Source organism: Rousettus aegyptiacus, unplaced genomic scaffold (genome assembly GCF_014176215.1).
Source record: "Rousettus aegyptiacus isolate mRouAeg1 unplaced genomic scaffold, mRouAeg1.p scaffold_m13_p_14, whole genome shotgun sequence".
Lineage (NCBI taxonomy): Eukaryota > Metazoa > Chordata > Mammalia > Chiroptera > Pteropodidae > Rousettus > Rousettus aegyptiacus.
This window is the reverse complement of record NW_023416289.1, coordinates 10197788-10219327: the sequence shown is the minus strand read 5'-3', so window position 1 is coordinate 10219327 and position 21540 is coordinate 10197788. Positions and strand designations below refer to the sequence as shown.

The 21540-nt window shown below is 47.8% G+C and overlaps 1 protein-coding gene across 1 annotated transcript; it reads left to right on the top strand.

Moving 5' to 3' along the window:
- Positions 1 to 393: 393 nt before the first annotated feature.
- Positions 394 to 9145, top strand: TLE7 (TLE family member 7). Its single transcript, XM_016164410.2, has 11 exons — positions 394 to 460; positions 994 to 1114; positions 5449 to 5848; positions 5970 to 5992; positions 6170 to 6228; positions 6715 to 6927; positions 7033 to 7274; positions 7463 to 7604; positions 7733 to 7886; positions 8434 to 8507; positions 8792 to 9145. The coding sequence occupies exons 3-11, from the start codon at positions 5541 to 5543 to the stop codon at positions 8894 to 8896; spliced, it is 1320 nt and encodes a 439-aa protein (XP_016019896.1). The 5' UTR covers positions 394 to 460; positions 994 to 1114; positions 5449 to 5540; the 3' UTR covers positions 8897 to 9145.
- The last annotated feature ends 12395 nt before the right edge of the window (positions 9146 to 21540 follow it).

Below are 21540 nucleotides of genomic sequence, written 5' to 3'. Positions count from 1 at the left end.
CCTTCCACGGGCCAGGGCTCGCCAAGTGCTGGAGAATCTTAACGATGCGCGAACCTCGGCCTTCTCGGCCCCTTCCCCATCTCTCAGGCGCCATATGCACCACAGACCACGTGGTCTCAGCAAACCTCACAGCTCCCAGGACTCCCCGGGCTCCAGCCCCAGGGCCGAGCCCGCTCCGTGGAGTCCTGGGTTCTCCGCCTGCTCTCGGGCTGCCCGCGGCCCGAGCCTTCCTGCCGCTCCAGCTTTCCCTCACACCGCTCGCGAGCAGTGCCGCGCGCACGCCGCCGCCCTCTTCTGCCCTCCCCGTTGGCTCCTGTGATCCCGAAGGGTGGCCCCCACCCCCTCAGGGCCACCGAGATCCCACCCACGCTCAGCCCGAGCCCAGCCTCCAGGAAGCCCTCCTCCGCTGCAGGGCGGCGCGGCGCTGCGGCTCCCGGCCGGTCCCCGTCAGCCCGCCACGGTAAGGCGCCCCTCCGCGCGGCTGCTGTCGGGCGCCGGCCCGAGAGCCCGCAGCCCACGTGCTCCCAGCGCGGGTGGCTGCGAGGCTCCGGGTCCCACCCGCCCTGCGCTGCCGGCGCGCGGTGTGGGGCGCGTGGGGCGGCCTCCCGCGGCCACCCTTCACTCCGCCGCCGCCCTTGGGCGCGCGCCTTCCTGCTCTGGGGCTGTTTTGGCCTCTGTGTGAGAAAGAACGGGGACGTCGGGCCTGCGAGTCCGGGACTCTGAGACCTGCACTTGGGCGGGGAGCAGCCATTTGGAGTCATTGGCAGCCAGCCTCGGCCTGCTGCCGCCTCTGGTGGCCAGCGCGCTGACTGCAGGGCAGGGGCCGCCCGGGCTTGCTCCCCCCTGCTGGGGCAGGAGGAAAACACTGAGCCCGCCGCCCCGGGGTCCCCTCGGCAGCGGGGGGCGCCACTCCCTGCTCTCATCCGAAGGCGTACCCCTTGATCAGCGTCCCGGGGCAGCCTGGACTGAGCATTTGGTGGAAATCTCTTGTAGATCTGCTGGGGGCGAAGGCGAGGGAAGACGCGGGAGGCCTGCAGGGCCCCTCACCACACGGCGCTGGGCTGGGGCCGGACTCCGCACCCTGCAGTCCAGAGTCGGAAGGACTCTCAGAGCGGTAAGGCCGGCGCATTGCGAACTCTTCTGAAAAGAAGCATGATCTTTTTTAACCCCTAATAAAAAGCTTACTCAGGGGCGCATATCGTAAACTCTCGTAAGTCGGGCTGCTGTGGAGCACCGCGAGGACGGCCCAGTTGCCAGCGCTGCCCCACGCGTGAAGAGCAGGAAGTTTTGCTTAAAGGCCCCCTGGGAGGTGGGAGGTGGGTCCAGGACAGAAGTCAGAATGCAGGATTCGGAATCCAGGCGTTCCATAGCAGGGCCGCGGGTGTGAGGTGGATGAGAACAATACAAGATGGAGGAGATGGGACCCGCCACCATGCTCCCTTGGGAAGGGCACATGGTAGGGAATGGTCGTTGGAGGTTCTCTTGACGGGAAGGGAGGAAAAGAGAGGATGCAAAGGGCCCAGGTGAACGGTGAGGAGGGGCCTGGTCGCGCTATGCAGTGTCCCTTCGACCCGGAGGACTCCTTTCCTTCACATTGAGCTCGCCCACTACCATCCCCCCTTTGCTGGCCTCTCTGGCCTCCTTGGTCCGCGTTGCCTGCTCCGTGTCCTCCCCCAGCTCTCGGCTCTCACTTCTGTCTAATCTTTCCCACTCGCTGCCCCGCCCCTCTACTTGTTGCTGCTGGTTTATCGGCTCTCCCCTGGGCCGCAGGCTCACTGGGGAGCAGCTTTTGGGACTAGGGAGGACCTCGCTCGTAAATAATTTCAGTTGAGAGGATGTCAGTGAATCAGTAAGAGAAATATTTTGTGCCTTTGTTTATACGGCTAATATATTTTCATCAGCCACACGCGTTCAAGCGAATTCCCAGGGGGGCTCTAGTGCTGGGTGGGTTGGGGATGGGGACGCAGTACCGTGAACACAACCATCAAGTGTACAGGTCTGTGGAGCGCGCAAACACCTTACAGGTGGTAAGAACCGGGCTGCTCTCCAATTTCCCACCAGAGGGCGCTCTAGCCTCCAAATAAAGATCGGGAGTCTGATGCGGTTTGTGGTCGGGCTCTGAAGAAGTAAACTCTGGCCTTAGTGTTAGCCCACCAAGTGCTGGGGTTCTCCCACGCCACCAACTTTGGCTAGAGCTGGCCGGAGTCTGGGCAAGGGCACCTACAACTTGCTGGCTCTTCTCCTTGGGAAGCAAAGGTAAGAAAACCACCAGCTAAACTGCCTGAGGCCAATGAATGAGAAAGACGCTAGAACCGCTAGAACCGAAGAGGCCATTTGGTGGGAGGGCTGGGCCTGTGGCAGGAGGTGAATGGGGGTGGGGGGAGCAGAGCAGGAGAGGATCCAGCTTCACCATCCTTTCCCCTCCCGCCAGAAGGGGACCACCAGACAGAGGGGTAAGGCAGCGCTTCTCAAATGAGGTCCCCAGACCAGCAGTAGCGGCATCAGCATCACCTAGGTCCTCGTTAGAAATACAGTCGTGGGCTCTACCATAGACCCACAGAATCAGAATCTCTAGAGGTCGGCCCAGCACTCTGTTTTAACAAGCCCTCCAGGAAGTTCTGAGGAGTGCCCAAATTTAAGAACCACTGGATGAAACAGCCACAGAAAAGAAAGGCTTTCCTGGTCTTCACTTTTAGAGACACTGGTGAAGAGAGGTCGGAGATCACAGAGTCAGGCCTGCTCAAGCCAGAAAAGGGGAGAGAAAAGGAAAAGTGACCCCTTCTGCCTCCCATAGTCATCCATATTGGTGTCAGCCCAAAGCCAGCCTTCCCAAGCAAAAGGAATTCACCCAGGGGTGAAAATTTGAAACGGTTCTTGTGTACAGTCCAACCTAACCCTCCCTCATTGTGCAATGATGGCTCCTGTGGGGCAGCCCAAACCCGATACAAAGACTTGTCCCTCTAAAATTTCTCACTCCATTTCGCCTCTTGCCATGAATTGACCTGGCAGAGATCCCCATCTTTCCCCTCATCCAAGGACAAAACGGTTAATCTTAATCAGAAATGCTAGCCCAGCAGAGGCTCTTCAGGTTGGCTGTGGTTGTGGCCACGCCCAGTAAACAAGCCATTCAGGGCCCAGACACCTGACCCAGGTTCTGACCCAGGGCCTGGTTAGCAATTCTGCTGAAGTTTAAAAACAGCAGCACTGTAGGGGTGGGACAGTGTGGGAGGGGGTCCAGAGGTAAGGGAGGGCCATTCCCCTCACTAGCTAGGTCTCAGCTCTGCTGGCTTTTCATGTTCAGGGTTTGACCTTCTGCCTTCGGAGGTGAGTTTCGTGTCATGGGGATTGGTGACTTCTTATCTTGCTAGTAGGGTGGACCCCAGCTCTAGCATTTTATGTTGAAGTCGAAGTCGGCGAGGGGTGGGGGGGCGGGGAAGAGTTGTTTAGTAAGGGGAAGGGTCTCGTATTCCTAGCTCTGGGGATAGAGCAAAGGAGGGATTGGCGCTATTGACTCTTGCTTCTGCCTTGTCTTATTCTTAGGATGAAATCCTAGTTAAATGGCCTCACTGCCTTAAAGCTTTACCCAATTGGGGGCCTGGGCAGTTGGCCCACCCTCATCACACAGGGTTGAGAATGCGGGTGCTCCGTGCTGTCACCCTCACCAGGGCCCAGACAGCCTTTGTGTCTCAGTTAAAGGAGTCCAGTGCTTGTTAGGGAAAATTTGTTAAATTAACTAAACAAGTAACTAAGAATCATGAGGACCCCAAATTATCATTTGGGGGAAGATGAGAAAGAAAAGACTTGGTTGAGAAAAAAAAGCTCAGGTTCCAACAATTTTTAATTTAGGTTAAAGCAGTCACAAATATGCAAAAATTGTCCCACGTTGTACAGTGACAAGTCTTTCATTCTTTCTAGTGTGCCAATTTCCGTCCCCAAAGGCAAGTACTTTTCCTAATTTCTTATGTGCATACAAACATATGCAAAGAAAAGTTCTCATTTCCATTCTTCTTTTATACAAGAGCTTCACATTATACACATTGTTCTGAATCCACTCCTCCCCCCCTTCCCCCCCATTAATACCTTGGAATTTTCCATATCCATGATTTAGTGTCCTTGTTATTTTTAACAGTTGTGTAATATTCCACTGTGTGTATGCTATAACTTATCTCACCAGTCCTCTCCTATGGTCATTGGGTTTGTCCAGTCATCTGCTATCACAAACGATGCGGTAGTGCTTCAGCTTGTGCATGTATTTTTTATTTTTTATTTTGCATACATCTAAGTGCATCTTTTAGGATAAATTCCTTAAAGTGGAAGTGCTAGGTCAGAGGGTAACTGCTTTGTAATTATGGTGGATGTTGCCTGCCTTCCTCCGTTGGAGAGGTAGGAAAGGAGACTGTTCAGAGCCAGACAGGGCAGCATTTGAACCTCTTCTGTGTGCTTTCTAGCTATTTTCTTACCCAGTTTTAAAACTCTGTAAAATGTGACCCACACAGTTGTGAGGATAAAATGGGGTCAGCTATGGAAAGTGCTTGGTTGAAGGCCAAACACATAGCAACAGCTCCCAAAATGTCAAGAGTGTTGGAGGCTGAGATACAACTGCCCACTGCGTCTTCCCAAAGGCAGGCAGCCTGGGTTCTCCAAGGTGTCTGCTGGAGCATTTGGGGAGAGGGGGTGTCTGAGAGCCTGCATTTGAGCCTAGCCAACAAGGCATCAGTTCCAACTGGGAGGTATCCTCCCCAGCCCCACTGTTGTTTTGTCCCTGAGGCTTCTGAGATGCCCTGTTACTGGAAATTCGGGTCTCCCCAGGGCCTTCTGGGGCTGCCTGAACGAAGGCACTTGGTCCGTCTCAAATTCTCTATGCTCTGGTCCCTGCCACAGTCCACAAACCAATGTTCTTTGTGCCGTTTACTGTGTGTTTGCCACTAGCCTTAACTTATTCTGAGTATTCTACACACATGATTCCATTCAGTTCTCAGTGATCTCCCATAGGGCAGGAAAGATTGCTGTCACCACCAACTAACCTCTCCATCACTGTGACCTTACCCCATCCAAGTGTAACGTCGTGTGGGCATGACCTCTTCTGAGTTTTTCCACGCTGTCCCCTCCAGGGGCCGAGAGGCCCTGTGATGTGAGTGTAGCTTCCTGTTGCCATATATTTTATTTACAATGGGGATGAGCATTTGACAACTATACAGCCAGATTAAAGGGTGAGTTGGATTTTATAGGACCAGAAATGCAGTCCGTGTGTTTAGACGGAAAACCATAATGCCTGGTGTTCACATCTCAAGACGTCTGTGTAAAAGTTTTCACCATTGCTACCAACACTCAGGATGAAAAAGTCAGTCGGCAGCCAACCTTTTGAATCCTCTCACCATGAGAGGTATCCTAAGGAGACCCCAAACAGCACATCTCCATGTCTGTATGTGTTCCCTTGTTTTACTACAGGGGATCAGGAGGAATTGGGAACGTGGGGTCTGTTTGGCCCATTTCTCAAGCCCTAGAACCAGGTGGCTCAGGCACTTCATCGATTTAACAACATGAGTAGAGAGAAGGAGGAGGCCTCGTTCAGTATTCTCAGAATTTATGATGAACCAGAGGACAGGAGGAGTGAGTTCGAAAGCCCTGGCATTTCCTCCCAGCGTGAGCTTCAAGTGCGGTCCCATCTGGACAGTTTATATGGCATGCCCCAGCGGCCCCCAGGTGCCCTGCAGCGTGGCCCAGTTTATCCAGCTATGAGCCCTCTGACCCCGCAGCAGTGGGCCCTCCAGACCCTGGACAGATCTGAGCCCCAGACCAGTTGGCTGTCTGAGGCAGAACCAGGAGAAGCAGCAGAGTTCAGCCCCAGGTAGGTCTCTCTTGAACAAGACTAGGGGCAGGGGGCGGGACTGGCGTGGGAAGAGGGGACCCTGGCGCGGAGCTCTCCATTTCATACTATCCTCTTCCTCTCTCCTCTCTATTTGTCACAGCGGCCTACCAGGATCCGAGTTCGGTAAGTTCCAGTCAGGACGGCGTGGGCAGGGAATGTGGTAGCCCAAGGCTGGGCCTTAGGTGGGGGACTAGGAATGAGGCCCTGGTGTCAAGAGAGCAGCCTTCGCCCCAAGTGCTGCGATGCCGTTGCTGCCGGATGCCCTCTCTGTGAGCGGGCGGGATTGATATTTCCCTGCAGGCCAGCCTTGTCCTTCGCCTCCTCCCAGTGAAGAAGTCTGTTCATTCCTCGGAGCAATTGTAAGTGTCTTCTTGTTTCCAAATTTGGGATCTTTCCCTTCCCCGTGACCTCCACCCAATAAGAAGCTAGTAGGAAGAAGGCGATGGGGCGCCATGTGTCCATACTCTAATTCTCTCTCCCATGGGCAGTGTGTGTCCTATGGCTCCCTGCTTCTGCCGCCAGCAATATGCATGGCCTTCAGCTCACAGAGCTACTTCCTAAAGGCCTCTGAGCCAGGCTCTGCTCTCGTTGCTGGCGCTCAGGATTGTCTCAAAACATGGCCGCGTTTATCAAGGAGGGAAACCTGGGCACTGCCTGGTCTGGTGCGGAAGGATGCCAATGGTCTGGGGAGCCCAGATGACACAGTTCTGCTTGGGGGTCATGGAGGAGCTGCTGGATGAATGGTTAGGAACATAGCCAGAGGACAGGGGCAGCCTGTCCCCCGTGGGTAATGGTAGGCCAGGGATGTGACCCGTTCATGGCCACCCACTTTCTCCTGTCCCCAGCCTCCTGTTGCAGATGAAGTGGTGGTGAGGCAGAGGACCCCACGTGAGTCCTGGAAGGTTGGCAAACTCCGCCATGGCAAGAAAGTCTATGCCGTCGCCATCAGCAGCTCAACTCACCACGTGTACACATGTGGTCACGGCTACATCAAGGTGTGGGACGAGAGTGCCTTACATGCCTGGAACAAGGCCCCTCAGGCCCAGCTGAACTTCCAGGTGAAGGGGATTCTAGAAGGCCTTGGGGAACCCAGACGTGACTGTTAGAAGACTTGGAGCCCGTGCTTCGAGGAAGTGATATGAGAATGTAAACCGTTTTTACAGGACCATCAGAACTGTGTCCTCACCTGCAAGCTGTTTCCTGACGAGCAGAGCCTGATCACGGGGGGTCTGTCCCGCACTCTAACTCTTTGGGACCTGGCACCCACACCCCGCATCAGGGCACAGCTGGCCTCCACCGGCCCCATGTGCTACTCCCTGGCCATCTCCTCCAATGCCCAGATCTGCCTGGCTTGTTTCAAAGGATTTGTTGAGATTTGGGATTTGCAGAACCAAATCTTGATCAGGTGTGACCCAGAGGCGGGTGGCGGGCTGATGGTAAGGGGTTTGGGAAAGCATGTGTCCCTTTCTGGACCTCCCTTTCCCCTCTGTGTGGCAGGACTAGGTGAACCAGTATGGAGAATATAACTGGGGTCCTCCCAGGGCCTTCCAGGGGTCCAACCAGTGCCTGAGCCTTGAGTTGTTTTTCTACCAGGAAGCACGAAGTCCCTGAATATGGGTCCCGATGTGTAGACATCGCGGGCAATAAGTTCTGGACCGGAGGTGAAGACACCAGCCTGTATTCCTGGGACCTGAGAAGCTACCAGAAGCTGCAGCAACACAATCTACACCATGAGGTGCCTGGGCGGCCACCAGTGGGCTGTGTGTAGTCCGCCATGGCTAGGAGCTGCAGGCGCCCGCAGGAACGGGGTCGAAGGATGTGTTGGCATCTTTAAGTGCTGACTCCAAACCTCCTTTCCAACAGATCCTCAGCATCACCCATGACCCCAGTGAGGAGTGGATGTTAGTGGGCTTGAGAACGAGTGACGTCATAATCCTCCACACCCACCGGAAGGAGAAGTTTAAGGCCGTCATACACAAGTACATCCACCACCACAACATCAAGTTTGCCTCCTGTGGTGAGTGAGAAGCCAGGTGCCACCTTGGAGTGTCCTGTCACACCATAGGGTGTCTACTCACCCAGAGAATCTAGCTCCAGCCTTATTTCAGACTCTGAATTCCTTCTTCTCTAGCCCCAACACTGGCTGAGTGGAGGTCCAGGTGTCCACTTTCCTACTGCTCTTGCCTCTGCCTTGGCCTTCCCTTACCCCACCAGTGTTTCTCTCTCTGATGGCCTGGCCACGCTTCCTGTCTTCTCTCTCTGCTCACCCCTTGCCCTTTTCTGGCTCTCTCTGAAATGGGAACTTCCTTGACAGAACAACAGCCTGAAGATGCAGACAGAAGAGGTATGAAGCCCCAGCTGATTGTCCTTCTGTTCAGGATACCATGGTCCTGTGTGTGGCTGGAGGATGGGGGCAGATGAGGGAATGGTTCAGGTTGTGTCTAGTGATTCTTATAGTTGGGGAAACCGAGGCAGAGAACCAACCCTTTTTCCCTAGTCCAGTCGGGAACAAAGCTGGGACTACAGTGTAGTATTTGGCCCTTCCATCTGTCTTTCCTTCACAGGGAGCTATTTTGTGACCACACTGGACGAGTCAATCCACTGCTTAGCTGCACCTTCTCTACAAAGGTTATTTCAGGTACTGGAAGGAGGGAGCCGTAACCCCAAGTTGGTCAGATCCCAGATACCAGTTGGTCAGATCCCAGAGATAGTGCTGGAAAGGAACTCTGAGATGGCATCAGGGGCCATTTACTAGATCAGAGGGAGTGAGGACTCAAGGTCCTGTAAACTCAGGGGCTCCACCTTAAGCCCAGAGACCTGGCCGTGTCCCCAAACCAAGCCTTGAAATGAAGAGCCCTAAATGAAGCCATCCCCTCTGGTCCCTGCATGCAGTCCCTTTTTTTGGCTTCTCTTTTCCCCTAGGTAGAAGAGGCCACAGAAATCCTGTGTTGCGATGTGTCCTCCGACAACCAGTATCTGGTCACGGGTTCCAAGAATAGTGCCACGGTTTACCAGCTCTTGTATTGAAAGTCACGTGCTGTGGTCCTGCTGGTGAAGACCCAGCGAAGGCCAGTGTGCTGAGAGACTGACCTCGGGTGCCGGACAGCCTCCAACGCCTCCCACATCTCCGCCTTTTCCTCCATTGCAGGTCATCTATCCCGTTCCCCTCCCCGCAACACACACACCTAGCCTGTACTCCTAGGTTTTTATTGTATGGTTCAGGGATTTTTTCCTTTGTTATTTTTCTACCACTGACTGCTGGGTTTTATTGGGAAAACTTGCCTTTATAATTAATAAAATAGAAAAGCACAAACCAAAGTGGCCTGGATATATGGTCAGTTCTTTCCATTAACAGAGTCATTGTGGTGAATTGCTTATGCCACCATTCAGCAAATTTCAGGCATTTTAGACCAGACTGTTTTATTTGTAACTTTTTCAGGGGTCAGGGAATTTTTGGAGTCTTAAGAAGGCTCAAGAAGAAATGCACGTACCTGTACAAGCTTCTAGGTTGTGTCAGAGTTAGCAGACCAACAATGTGCAGCTCTCGACCCAGATTAAGACTCTTTGAGCTGGTCTTATCCTATCCGATGGAAGGGCTCGCTCCTTCTAGCTCCTACTTCATGATCCTGCCCTTTGGTATTTGGTGACAGTCAAGAGCTGCCTATCTCTGTTTCAGGGCAGCTTCCTCATGTTCGAGGATGTGGGGATGTAATATTTTGTCTGGCCTTCTCCAGACTCAGAAAGCCCCAGCTTCTGAATTCAAGCAAGGTGGACCTGCCTTCTAGTCTTCTTCCATCCTGCCTCCCTTTTACTTATTGTTGGTGTGGCTGAGACAGTTAAAGTCTGCAGTCTAGAGTTGTCACTGGGAGAAGGCTGCAAAGCCAGGGACCAAGTGTGCCATCTTTTGCATTGAAACGTTGTTGGGTACCTAGTTCTTGCTGACAGATCATGATTAGAGGATGTGTCTTATTTCTGGGCCAAGGCTAAAGAAGTCCCCTCCTGGCTGTCTGTCCTCTTCTACCAGCTCTAGGTGAATAACATGGAAGCCCTAGAGGATTGCAGAACCATGATTTGTGTCCACAAATCAAATGTGGAGGAAAGCTTCCCACTTTGGACTGTTACATGGAGGAGAAATAAACTTACATTTGAGCTCTTATAAATTTTGGAGTCTATTTGTTACTATAGCCCTGGAAACAGCCAACTTTTACTTAGAGGGCCAGGTAGTAAATATTTTAGGCTTTGCCACATGTTTCTTTGCCCCATTTACTCAACCCTGTTGTTGTAGCATGAAAGCAGCCCCAGACAATATGTAAACAAATGAGTGGGACCATGTTCCAATAAAACTTTATTTACAAAAACAGACTGGCCAGCTTTGGTCTTCTGCTGGCTATAGTTTGCCTACCCTACCGCAATTAGTGTGCCTCTAAATAAATATAAGTGATTAGCATCCATGTGGAAAATATGATACAGAGGCTAGAGGCCAACAGTAGATCTATTCTACTGGGCTGTAGCAACAAATAGACCCCCAAATTTATAATGTGTCCATCAATGGATGAGATGAATGGGTAAACAAAATGTGATTTTACGTGTATACAATCATGGACAGTGATGTTTTGTTCAATGATGGAGCGCACCTACAATGGGGGTCCCGGTAGATTATATTGGAGCTGAAAAATTCCTCCTGCCTCGTGACATTGTAGCCATCGTGACGCCATAGCACAAAGCCTTACGTGTTCATGGTGATGCTGACGTAAACAAACCTACTGTAAAAGTGGGTCCATAGAAAAGTGTAGTACATACAATTACGTACAGCACATAACACTTGAATAATAAATGGCTATGTTACTGGTTTATGTGTTACACTTTTTATCGTTATTTTAGAACAGATTCTTTCTACTTATTAAAAAAAGTTTGCTGTAAAACACTTATGTCATGTTATGCACGCAGCAGCCTCACACATCCTTTACCTCATCTCTTAATCGCACCATTGTCTTTCGTGCTTGGTTTAATATTGTGTGGTTCTGTACAGTAGCATTCCCTACGGGTGTGGAGCCTAGGAGCAATGGACCATACCATGTAGTCTAAGCGCGTAGTAGGCTCTGCCATCTAGGTTTGTGTAAGTCTATCTTTTGATGTTTGCATGTTTGTTAGGTGATGACAGAATCACCTAACGGTACATTTCTCAGACCATTTTCCTGTTGTTAAGCAGTAGTACATGAAGGTGTATGTACTGGGATATTATTCAGCCATTAAAAGGAAGGAAGTTCTGACGCATGCTGCAACATGGATGGACCTTGACGATATTATGCTAAGGGACGTATTGCAGTCACAAAAGGACAAATACTGAGTGATTCCGCTGATATTATGAGTCACTTATTAATAGAGACAGACAGTAGAATGGCGATGACGAGGGGCTGAGGGGAGAGGGAAATAGAAGATTAGCGTTTAATGGGTACAGAGTTTCAGTTTTGCAAAATGAAAAATGTTCTGGAGATGGTGGTGATGGTTGCACAGTATGTACTTAATGCTACGGAAGTGTATACTTAAAAATGGTGAAGATGGTAAATTTTATATTGTTGTATTTTACATAATTTCAAAAAGCTAGGGATAAATTATAAAGATGAAATTCAGAACAGTGGTAATCTCTGGGGAGGAAAGTAAAGAAATAGGGTCATAAAAGGATAAAAAGAGAACTTCAACTCTATTTGCAATGTTTAGTTCTTCAACACTAAAGTTCATCAAAATTAAAAAAAGAGTAGTTCAAAGGAGACTATCAAGAAAGTCAGGCAACCCACAGAGGGGAGAAAATGTGCAAACCATATTTTAGTAAAGGACTTATGTCCAAAAAATATAAAGAATTCTTACAACTCAACAGTAAAAAATGAGTAAACCAACTTTTACAAGGGCAAAGGAGTTGAATAAACATTTCTCCAAAGAAGGTACACAAGTGGCCAATAGGACATGTTGGGGGGATGTATGTCAAACCCACGGTGAGATATCACTCACTCGCTAGGATGGCTGGAAGGAAAAAGACAAAAACAAGTGTTGGTGAGGATGCGGAGAAATCAGAACTCCTATACGATGCTGGTGGGATTGTAAAATGGTGCAGCCACTCTGAAAATGGTTTGGTAGCTCTTCAAATACTCAACACAGAGATACCATATGACCCAGCAATTTTACTCAGGTATATATGTCCAAGAGAATCAAAAACAAAGGCATGTAAATTGAGAGGTTTAATAATTGGGAGTGAAAAAGTAAAAGAATTCTAAATTTTTTTTTTCTGGAAAAAAGGTAAAAGTCCCAACTAATAGGAGTCTTGATAAGTCAAGGAATAGCGTTGTAATTTGTAGGTTAATTAACAAAAGACTATGAAGTAAGTGTATAACTTCCACACTCATAGAAAATATTGGAATATATAACAATATTTTTATTATATTTATAATTAATATATCTTATTTTTCTTATATTAGTATATTGTTTAATTTTGAATCAATCTATTATTAATATACAAAATTGTAATGATGATGATAAAGCAATCTAAAGGAAGAAAAGGAAAGAAAAGCAAAAAAGGCATAGCAAACAAAAAAAATCTTGGTAAAATAGTATATCCAAATTTAAAATTTAAATCCAAATACCTAAGTAATTACGTTAAATGTAAATAGAATAAACATTATTATTAATCTGTTAATATTATATGACTGACTGGATTAAAAAAATCTCAAATGTACATGTTTAAAAGAGCCATTAACACATGAGGACATGAAGTATGAAAATAAGATATTTCACGTACACACTAAATCAAAGCAAGCTGATATTAGACCACACATACTCTAAAATAGAAAGCAATTATTTGAGAAAGGCGAACACTTTGTAAATGTTCAGGTTCAATTCACCAGGAAGATACAAGGGTTCTATTATATTTTATGCATTTATTAAAGTCTCAAAATTTATGAGGAAAAATGGATAAAAAAAGACAAATCTATCGGTAATCAATAGTTGAAACAGACGAAAAATATGAATAAAGAAGATTAAAAAAAGGCTACAGAAAAATTGAATAACAGGATTAGAAAACTTAGAACAATGCATACCACCACCACATATATACAACGTGTTTACAAAACTTGACCACATTCTGAGCCACAAATTTCAAAGGATTTAATTCTTACAGAATATATTTTACGACCACAATACAGTTAAGATAGAAATGAATAGGAGAATAAAAAACTAGAAATTTCCTTATTGTTCAAATTAAGAGTAACGAATAGAGACTAAATCACAAAGTAATTGAAAGCTGAATAATCAAAAGTTGAAAGGTTCAGGGAGTATTTGAGATCCTGCTTCCCGTCAGTTTGGCTCAAATAAACAAAAAATTCTCTGCAAGTTTGAGCATTTCTTACATCAGCATTTACTTGGTGTAGTCCGCAGGATCTAAAGAAGCCCGCCGAGGACCACCCTGCGGACCAGGACCTGGTGCTAGGTACCAGCAAAGGCCCATCATGGCCCATTGGCTCCCCGCTTCGCACGAGGTGAGCTTGGGTGAGTCTCTCTCTGGGCCTCTTTGCTTTTAAGTAGCAGGACCATGACTTTATTTAAGATGTTCTAAGAAAATCCCCAAGATGAATAAGAGTTGAGAGAACTCAGAGAAAAGAAAAGAAAAAAAAAAAAAGGCTTGCCGCTTTTAATTGGATTGCTTACTGAGAGTCTGAACAAAATCTTCGCTGGTTACATGAAGAGACTGAATTCTCTTTAGTCCCTAAAGATAAAGAACACTTGGTTCTCCAGTCAGAATAGCCAATGAGATGACAATAGTTGTTCAGATCACTGAATCCAGAGCGACTGATGGTGGGCACCAGGTGTCATTCAGTGCAGTTCCTGGAGAAGCTGGCCTGAGCCTCCGGGTGGGGGTGGGGGTGAGAGGATGGAGGGGAGCGGCAGGGCAACCAGAATGGGTTCGCCTGGGGAAAGAGAGGCAGAGGCCTTGGCGGAGTCTAGTAAGCTCTCCTGGCCCTTGCTCAGGTATTCTTAGGTGACTAAGAATCTTCGTGGGGTTGCTGAGGAAAATTTCCTCTAGAGTAGTCCTATAGGGATATCTACCATCTGGAGATGTGCGTTGTCAGGGCTGGTTTTCCCTAGAAGTTTGTTCAGACTCTACAGATCTCAAAATTAACATAGGAAGTTGTGCCTCCCAGGCTGACAAGTCCCATGACTGTCAGCCTCCCATTTATACTAAGATGGCCAAGATGAGGATTCTTCACTATTTCTAAATTAATCTTTGGCACACACAATTAGAAAAAGCTGGCTATAAAATTAGGCAGAATCAATAGAAAATTATTAAGACTGTCTCAGAATTTAAAAACGCCTTCTCCCTTAACCCAAAATGAAACTATGTAAAAGGATTAAAAAAAGAAAGATGAAGTATTTAGATACATGGATCAATCTGATATCTTTTAGATGTCAATTCAATTCTTCGAGGTATTAAAAATAGCTATCCTTATTTTAAAAGGGGGAAGGTCATTTGGAACTTGACTTGTCAAGGACAGATATAAATTGTAAATGCTTCCAAAACAAAATTTGGATCCAACTGGTTCTCAGTGTCTGTCTGTATACTTCTAAATATGTATGTTATAAATGTGAGATAATTTTTTGCCTCCAGATGGTATTGTTAAAATTAATTTAAAGGCAAGTACTTGTAAGGATTGGGTATGCTAAAATTCTCAGAAATATAAAAACTAAATGTTTTTCAAGTTCACATTATCTAAGATTAATCCTTAGTAAATAAAACTGGCTTAAGTTTGTTGGTTTAAGTAAAACAGACATCTTTATTTTGCCTGGGTTTTACAAAAATAAATTCATGTTAATAATTGACTTTGATGTCTATGAAATGCATCTCGAGAGGTTATAAAATGTGTTCATAAATCTCCCAAGTTAAAGAATGCCAATCGCTTACTTCTTAGTTTTCATTACAAATTGAAGTTTTAAGGCTTAAAATCTCTCTCTCTATGTGTGTGTGTGTGTGTGTGTGTATAACTGTGGTGTTCCAATGGGCCCCTGGGGCACCTTAGAAAACTTGTCTTTTATGGTAAATTGCATGGGAAAATAAGTGATAAAAAATAATAATAATAATTGGGGCTATAGGAAACCCAAGAGGGCCGCTTGTTTTTTTTTTTTTCCCCCTGATCCCTGGTAGACCCCGTTTTTTTTGTTTGTTTGTTTTTTACATTCCTTAATGCATCACAGTGCATTTAAGTTGAAATTAGATGAAGGAACTTATGAGTTGACTTTATCGAAAGGAGACATACTGTTGCTAAGGTTTGATAGTTACTCATGAAAGCGCCAAGTTGGTAACCACTACCTTTCACAACAAGCTCACAGGAGAAAAAAACTTTAGATATTGTTTTTGGAAAGGACATCTCATAAAAGACACTCTCCAGCCTTATTGGGACGGAATTTATAAGGCACCTAACCACTAATCTACTCTCCTTTCTGACTCTCGTATCTGCCTACAATAGACAACAAAAACTCCTCGAGGATGAGAAGCTACTGACATCAGAGGCAGACAGCTATCCCAAGACATTGACGAGGCTTGTTCACCTAAGGATTGGTATTGAACTCAATGCATTTTGTTTGTCTTTTTACGGGACTGCTAATGATATTAGCCATAATGATAGTTATGATTGTTCTTTGGGTTTTTCTATATACTAGATGCCAAATACCGAAAAATGAGATAGAAAGCAAAACTCGAATTATGATAGTTCACAGGATAGAAATGATCCAGAGTGTTTTGGTTTTTTTTTTGTTTTTGTTTTGTTTTATTTTGTTTTGCAATGAAGTCCATAAGAACTGATGGCCTTCCACTTACCTGTCCTTCCCTTTTTGGAAAAATTTGACCTCAACTCATGCCATGATTCCAGTATTGCCCATCCCCAAATGTTTAACAGGATGACTGTAATACTGAGATTTCCAAGAAATGAGCCTTCCTAGAGCTGTGAGACCACGCTATCCGACCAAAAGGTTGGTCATCAATGCATCTTTCAGACTGATCTATGACACGAAAGGGGGAACTGTGGATGAAAAAAAAAAAAAAGAGTTTTCTGGAAAGTAACCTCACAGAGTGACCTGATCATTAATTCCTAAATGTGCAGCTCAAGGCGGGCAGTCACTCTCCAGAAAAAGATTTATCTTTGCCCTAAGCAAGCCCTGTCCATTGTTTCTGCCGCCTAGGTTAACACACCTTTGAAATAAACCTTAACTACCCTCAAGAGAGCAAACAATCTCGTTAACTGTCCTGTAATCCAAGCCCCACCTTGCTTTCTCCTACAGTTGGTAGTGTAATCTTCCTTATGTTTGTCCTTAATCTCAAACGCTTTAAAGAAACTCCAAAACGTATTCTCCAAAGTATTTGAGATCTTGCTTCCTGGCATATTTCATCAGTTTGGCTCAAGTAAACCCTTAAAAAAATTTTTTTTTTTAAGGAAAGATTTAACTAAAGTTATGGTTGGAGCTTGGGAATTCCTGGGTCAGCCATGCCATGCCCTATCTTGCTCTTCTAGGCCTGGCAGGGGACTGACTGACCTAGTCTTCCGGCTTCTAGAAGGCAGGTCTGGAGGGAAGTGAGGATACAGCCTCTGGAGATGGCAGAAAACAGAGACAAGGAGAGGAACTTTGGGGGGGAAAGAGATCAGAAATAGTCCAGGGGATTCTCACAGTTAAAAAAAAAGAAAGAAAGAAAGAAAATGGAACCACTTCCCTACGGTAGGTCCACAGTTGCACCAACATTTGCCTGTTCTCTCCTTCGTGGATAATCATTCTTTGGAGACAGAACAATGGTCACTCTTTATGGGATTATCATTCTTCGAATGATAGAACAATGGTCACTCTTTATGGCTGCGACTTTCCCTTCTTTTGTTAAGAGGTTGAATCACTGCCTCCAGGCACGTATTTGCTACTCAGTCCTCTGGCAAAGCCTTGCTGGGGCAACCCTGTACCTGTGGAGACCAGGGTGCCATGGGCCCTGAATGCCAGGGCGAAACGTTGCTTATTTTTTGCGGAGGCTACAGCAAGACATCGGTGCCCTCCCCGAGGCTCGAGACTCACGCGCTGCCCACTGCGCCAAAGGGGTTGACTAGAGGTGAGTCTTCTTTGTCACTAAAAGGGAACTATCTACAGTCCCTTCCCCGGGCGAGCCACCCTCGGAGGGTCAGTCTCCGGCGGGAGAGGCCCAGCGGGTCCCTGGCCTCCCGCGGGCTGCAGGCCTTGAGGACACGTGGGGACATTTGGGGGCACGAGGGGAAAGCGGGTCACCCTTCCGGGAGAGGGGCGGTCTCAGCGTAGGGAACGTGCCCCGACAGCGCCGTGCGGACGCGGACCCGGACCCGGGCGGCTGCGGGCGGACGCGAGGGCCCGGCAGGGACACAGGCCCCCAGGGGAGACCCCGCCGGTGCCCCCCGGCGCTCCGGGAGCACGCGCCTGGCTTCGGCGTGGGGACCCGGGCCGAGCGGCCGCCGAGCTGAGGTCGTCGGTCCCAACGGCGACAGTCGTGTGCGCGGGCGGGAGATGAGCTCGCGTCGCTGACAAAGTGCCGGGGGTCGCGGTAGACGAAGGCTGGAGCGGGCGACACCTGCTGAGGCGGGCGCCAGGGGGCGCCCATGAGCAACGGTGAGTCCTGGGGCGCAGGATGGGCAGGAGAGGGGGGCTGAGAGCGGCTTGGGGCGCGGAACCTCCAGGCCCGGTCCTGCAGTGGGGCAGGGGGAGGTCGGAGAAGGGAGAGAAGATTCCCGCCGCCTCGTGGATGTCAATTCACTAGGAAAATGGAAGGAAGAAGCTATGGTTACCTTGGATTTGCTAACTTATTCGTTTATTAAACCCTGTGTGTGTGTCTTTTTTTCTTTCAAATAATTATGCTTCCTCATTCCATATAATCTTATTTCGAAGGGCAGAAGAGTAACACCATTCCCTCTGAGCAGGGTTGTCAATTTTGTTATAAGAAAAGGCAATAGGAAAAAAAGATGCAGGGTGGATGGATGGGCAGAACATATAACACTCTCGAAGAAGCCACGCCTTCCTTATTCTTTCAGGGAAATTTCTGCTGCGGATGCCCAGAAGAAATGGCTACCAAGGAATTGTCACCCGTCCCATCCGCCCAACGATTCTTATGGGGGAAGATGACTACCTTGGATCTGCCAGCTTATTCATTCCCTCGGCTCCTGTGGAATTTTTCTTTTCACCAAAGTAAGACTCTGTTTTCATATCTGGTAGGACTAGCCCCCTTCTCTCCACTCGCCCCTTTCGGGGGCTGGTGCTCCATCTCCGGTACAGCTATTCACACCGATTTTCCCTCTTCCTTCTCTGCTTTTCCCGGGGCACTTGAGTGACTGACTGTAGGGCATCCTGTGGTTCGAGGTTGTCCTTAATTGTTCCCTACGTATCAGTCCTGTCTCCTCCATTGTCTGGGCACTGTGTGATCTAGGGACAGGATCTGAGTCACCCCTGAGAACACCGCATTCGGAAGGAAGGATGGGTCAGGGGAGGTTCTGGACCCCACCCCCAAGCCGCCCTCTGCTGCCATCTCCTGTCCAGACTTAGTCCTGGAGCGAGCGCCTGCAGTGAGCAGAGCGCTGCACGGAGTGCCGCTTGGCTTTGGTTCTCTCTCAGCTGCTACCCGGACCTGACCTCGTGGCTTCTGCTCCCATTCACCCCGGGGCAGTACTAATTTTAGCCGCAAGAACTGGAGGCTGAAACTGACAATAGGACAGGCAGCTTCCCCAGCAGAGGGGTCCCCACCCACCCACTCAGCTCTGCAACCGGAGATCCCTCCATCTCCCGCCTTGAGAAGCTGCAGAACTGTTTGCTCTAGGAATCTCTCTAAATAGACTTTTCAAAGTGTCCCTGCACCCAGTCTTGAGTGACTCCTCACTGCCTTTGGAGAAATATTGCTCAGGGCCCCACAACCCTAAGGCGGACCCCCGGCTTGCCATTCTGATCAGACAGACCATGTAGTGTCCTGAAGACCCATCCAGAGCCTTCCTGCTTCTCGGCCTTTGCTCCTGCCTTCTCTCGTCTACTCCCCCCTCCTTATTGAAGGCAGTCACCCCCCAGGTTCTTCCTTCTTGGGCTCCTCTTGCACAGGGCCCAGAACTAGCAAAGACTATTTCTCTTTTCATCCCTGCTCTGCTTCTTTCCTCTTCCTCCAAGATGATTCCTCTTTCTTTGGGGCGGAGGTTGGTTTGGAATTTCTGGATCCTCTGCTGCTGGTACACAAGAACTAGTTTTAGCTTATCGATTTCTGCAACGGGCAGATTGTAGACAGGCCTACGCAGGACTCGGAGAGCTGAGGCTTCAGTGTTGGGGTTGGGTATGTGAGTGAGGTTGGGTAAATGGTGGCCAAGGTCAGAGAGGGGAGGTCCTGTGAGGAGAGGCAGGTGCAACCCGGGCAGGGGATGTTGTAAGGAGTCTGATGTTGCTCCCCCCACCCCAGGACTGTGGTAGGCAGAGCGTGAGAAGCTGAGGGAAAGAGTAGGCACCAGGGAGTGTGAGGGGAGGCACTGGCCGTGCCTTCTCTCCTTCCCCAGGGGTTTCTTACCATCTTCTTCAGTACTAAAATCTTCCCCTCTTCACACTGAGCTCAGATGATGCCCACCCTCAAATCTTTAGCTGTCCTGTGGTCCTTCCCACTGTCCCCCTTCAGCTCTCTCCTCACCACAGGCTGTGTCTGGGACACCCAGTAAGTCATAACCTCTGCGGGGACAGATAGGATCGTCTTCTCAGATTCTGTCCTCACTGTACCCATCCCAATGCCTCTTACGTGACAAGCCATCTCTCTTAAGATGTTTCATGAGGCAGTGATTCCAGGGATGCAGTGCGAGGAAAAACTGCATCGTGTCTACTGGGCCCCTTCAGCAGGGTCCTGGGGATTCTATGGGGGAAACCGGTAAGAAAGGAGAAGTCCCCAGGGCGGGTCAGGTCATGACACTCACTGTGATGCTGCGTAAGGAGGCCCAGGTGTAATAACAAATAAGAAAGATTTCTATGAACTGATATGGGGTGAATTTCAGGGTATACTGTTAAGCAAAAAACTCAAAGGGCAGATCTATAGTATACACGTAAACGAGAAGGGGTCATGAATACATACATGTCCCTGTTCATTTGTGCAAAAGAACCGTAGGAGGGATAAACCGGAAATGATGAAATTAGTCACCTGTAGCATGTGGGTGGAAGTAGGGTGGAAAAAAATGGGTGAATAGAAGTGGGGTAAAGAGAGAAGCAGGGTGATACCTCTCTGTGCACCTTTTCAGATAGTTCCGACGTTTAGAAACATGGTCATGTTTCATCTACTCTCAAAATAAGTAATCGAAATCGACCTGGAGGTAAGGGTAATAGGAAATAGAATATAAGAGGAACCCAGGAACCTCACTGTATGCCAGATGCATAACAGCACTGGAGGGGGTGGAGAAGAAAGTAACTCAGCCACGGAACTTGGGGAAACGGCATTTCTACTGGATAACATAAGGGCGAGAAACAAAAAGATCTGTACACAGATGTTGTACTTTAGTCAGTAAATTTGTTTTTCACAGAGGAATGGCTTACTATTTCTGAAAGTCTTTTATATACTGTATTCCAGGACCGAGCATGAAAGTAAGTACATTGTGGAAGAGGCAAGTTTCTTGAGGATGGAGGAGAGAGTTACAAATAAGGAAAGGAGGAAGGCTGGAATGAATCCATGATGCTCTGTTGGAACCAAAGGTATCAGGATGAAATCCTGGTTGTTGCTGTGTCGGAAAGTTAAAAGTGCTCACAAAATTATGGGGGCATGTTAGAAGGACACGGGTGCTAACTTGAAAGTGCCCCTAATGGCCAAATCTGGGATCCTTTTGGCAGCAAAATAAAAATTGATAGTAATGGACTCTGACTCATAGAATAAAATATATATGGTTCCATTCTGATAGAAATAAATAACTGGATATGTGTGTGTATACACACACACACACACATGTGTATATATAAATGTATATGTATGCAGATATTATGTATATGGTATATCTGTGAATATCTATGTATATTGAGAGGGAGAGAAAATTGGCAAACAGCACAATAATAATTACGATAGGTAAGGATCCTCAAGGAGAAAACTCATAATTCTGCAGTGGATAAACCTGGCAGATATCACCTTTTCCAAGTCAACAAAGTTAAAAATAGCGGTAATGATACAGTTCAATATATATACTGAGAACAGAATATCATTTCCATGTTATTCTTGTCACCATGGATAATCTGGATTTATTCACGGGAAAATAGTAGCTCAACCTCCATTGAGGGACATTGTACAAAATTACTGACAAGTATTCTTCCAAACTGTCAAAGTCGTGTGAAAGGTACAGACTACAGACTGTCTGAGATTGGAGCAATCTAAGGAGACATGAGAACTGACTGTACTAGGAGACCCTGGACTGGTTTCTGGAACACAGAAAGGGCATCAACGGGCAACCAGCTAAATCTGAATGAAGTCTGTTGATGAGTCAAATATATCCAGTTTAATTTTCTGGTTTTGATCATTACATTACAGTTATATAAGTGTTAACATTAGGGGAAGGAAGACTATATGGGAACTTCATTATTTTCAAACTGTTTTATAAGTCTGAAAATTAAGAGGAAAATTAAAAAATTAAAAACAAACG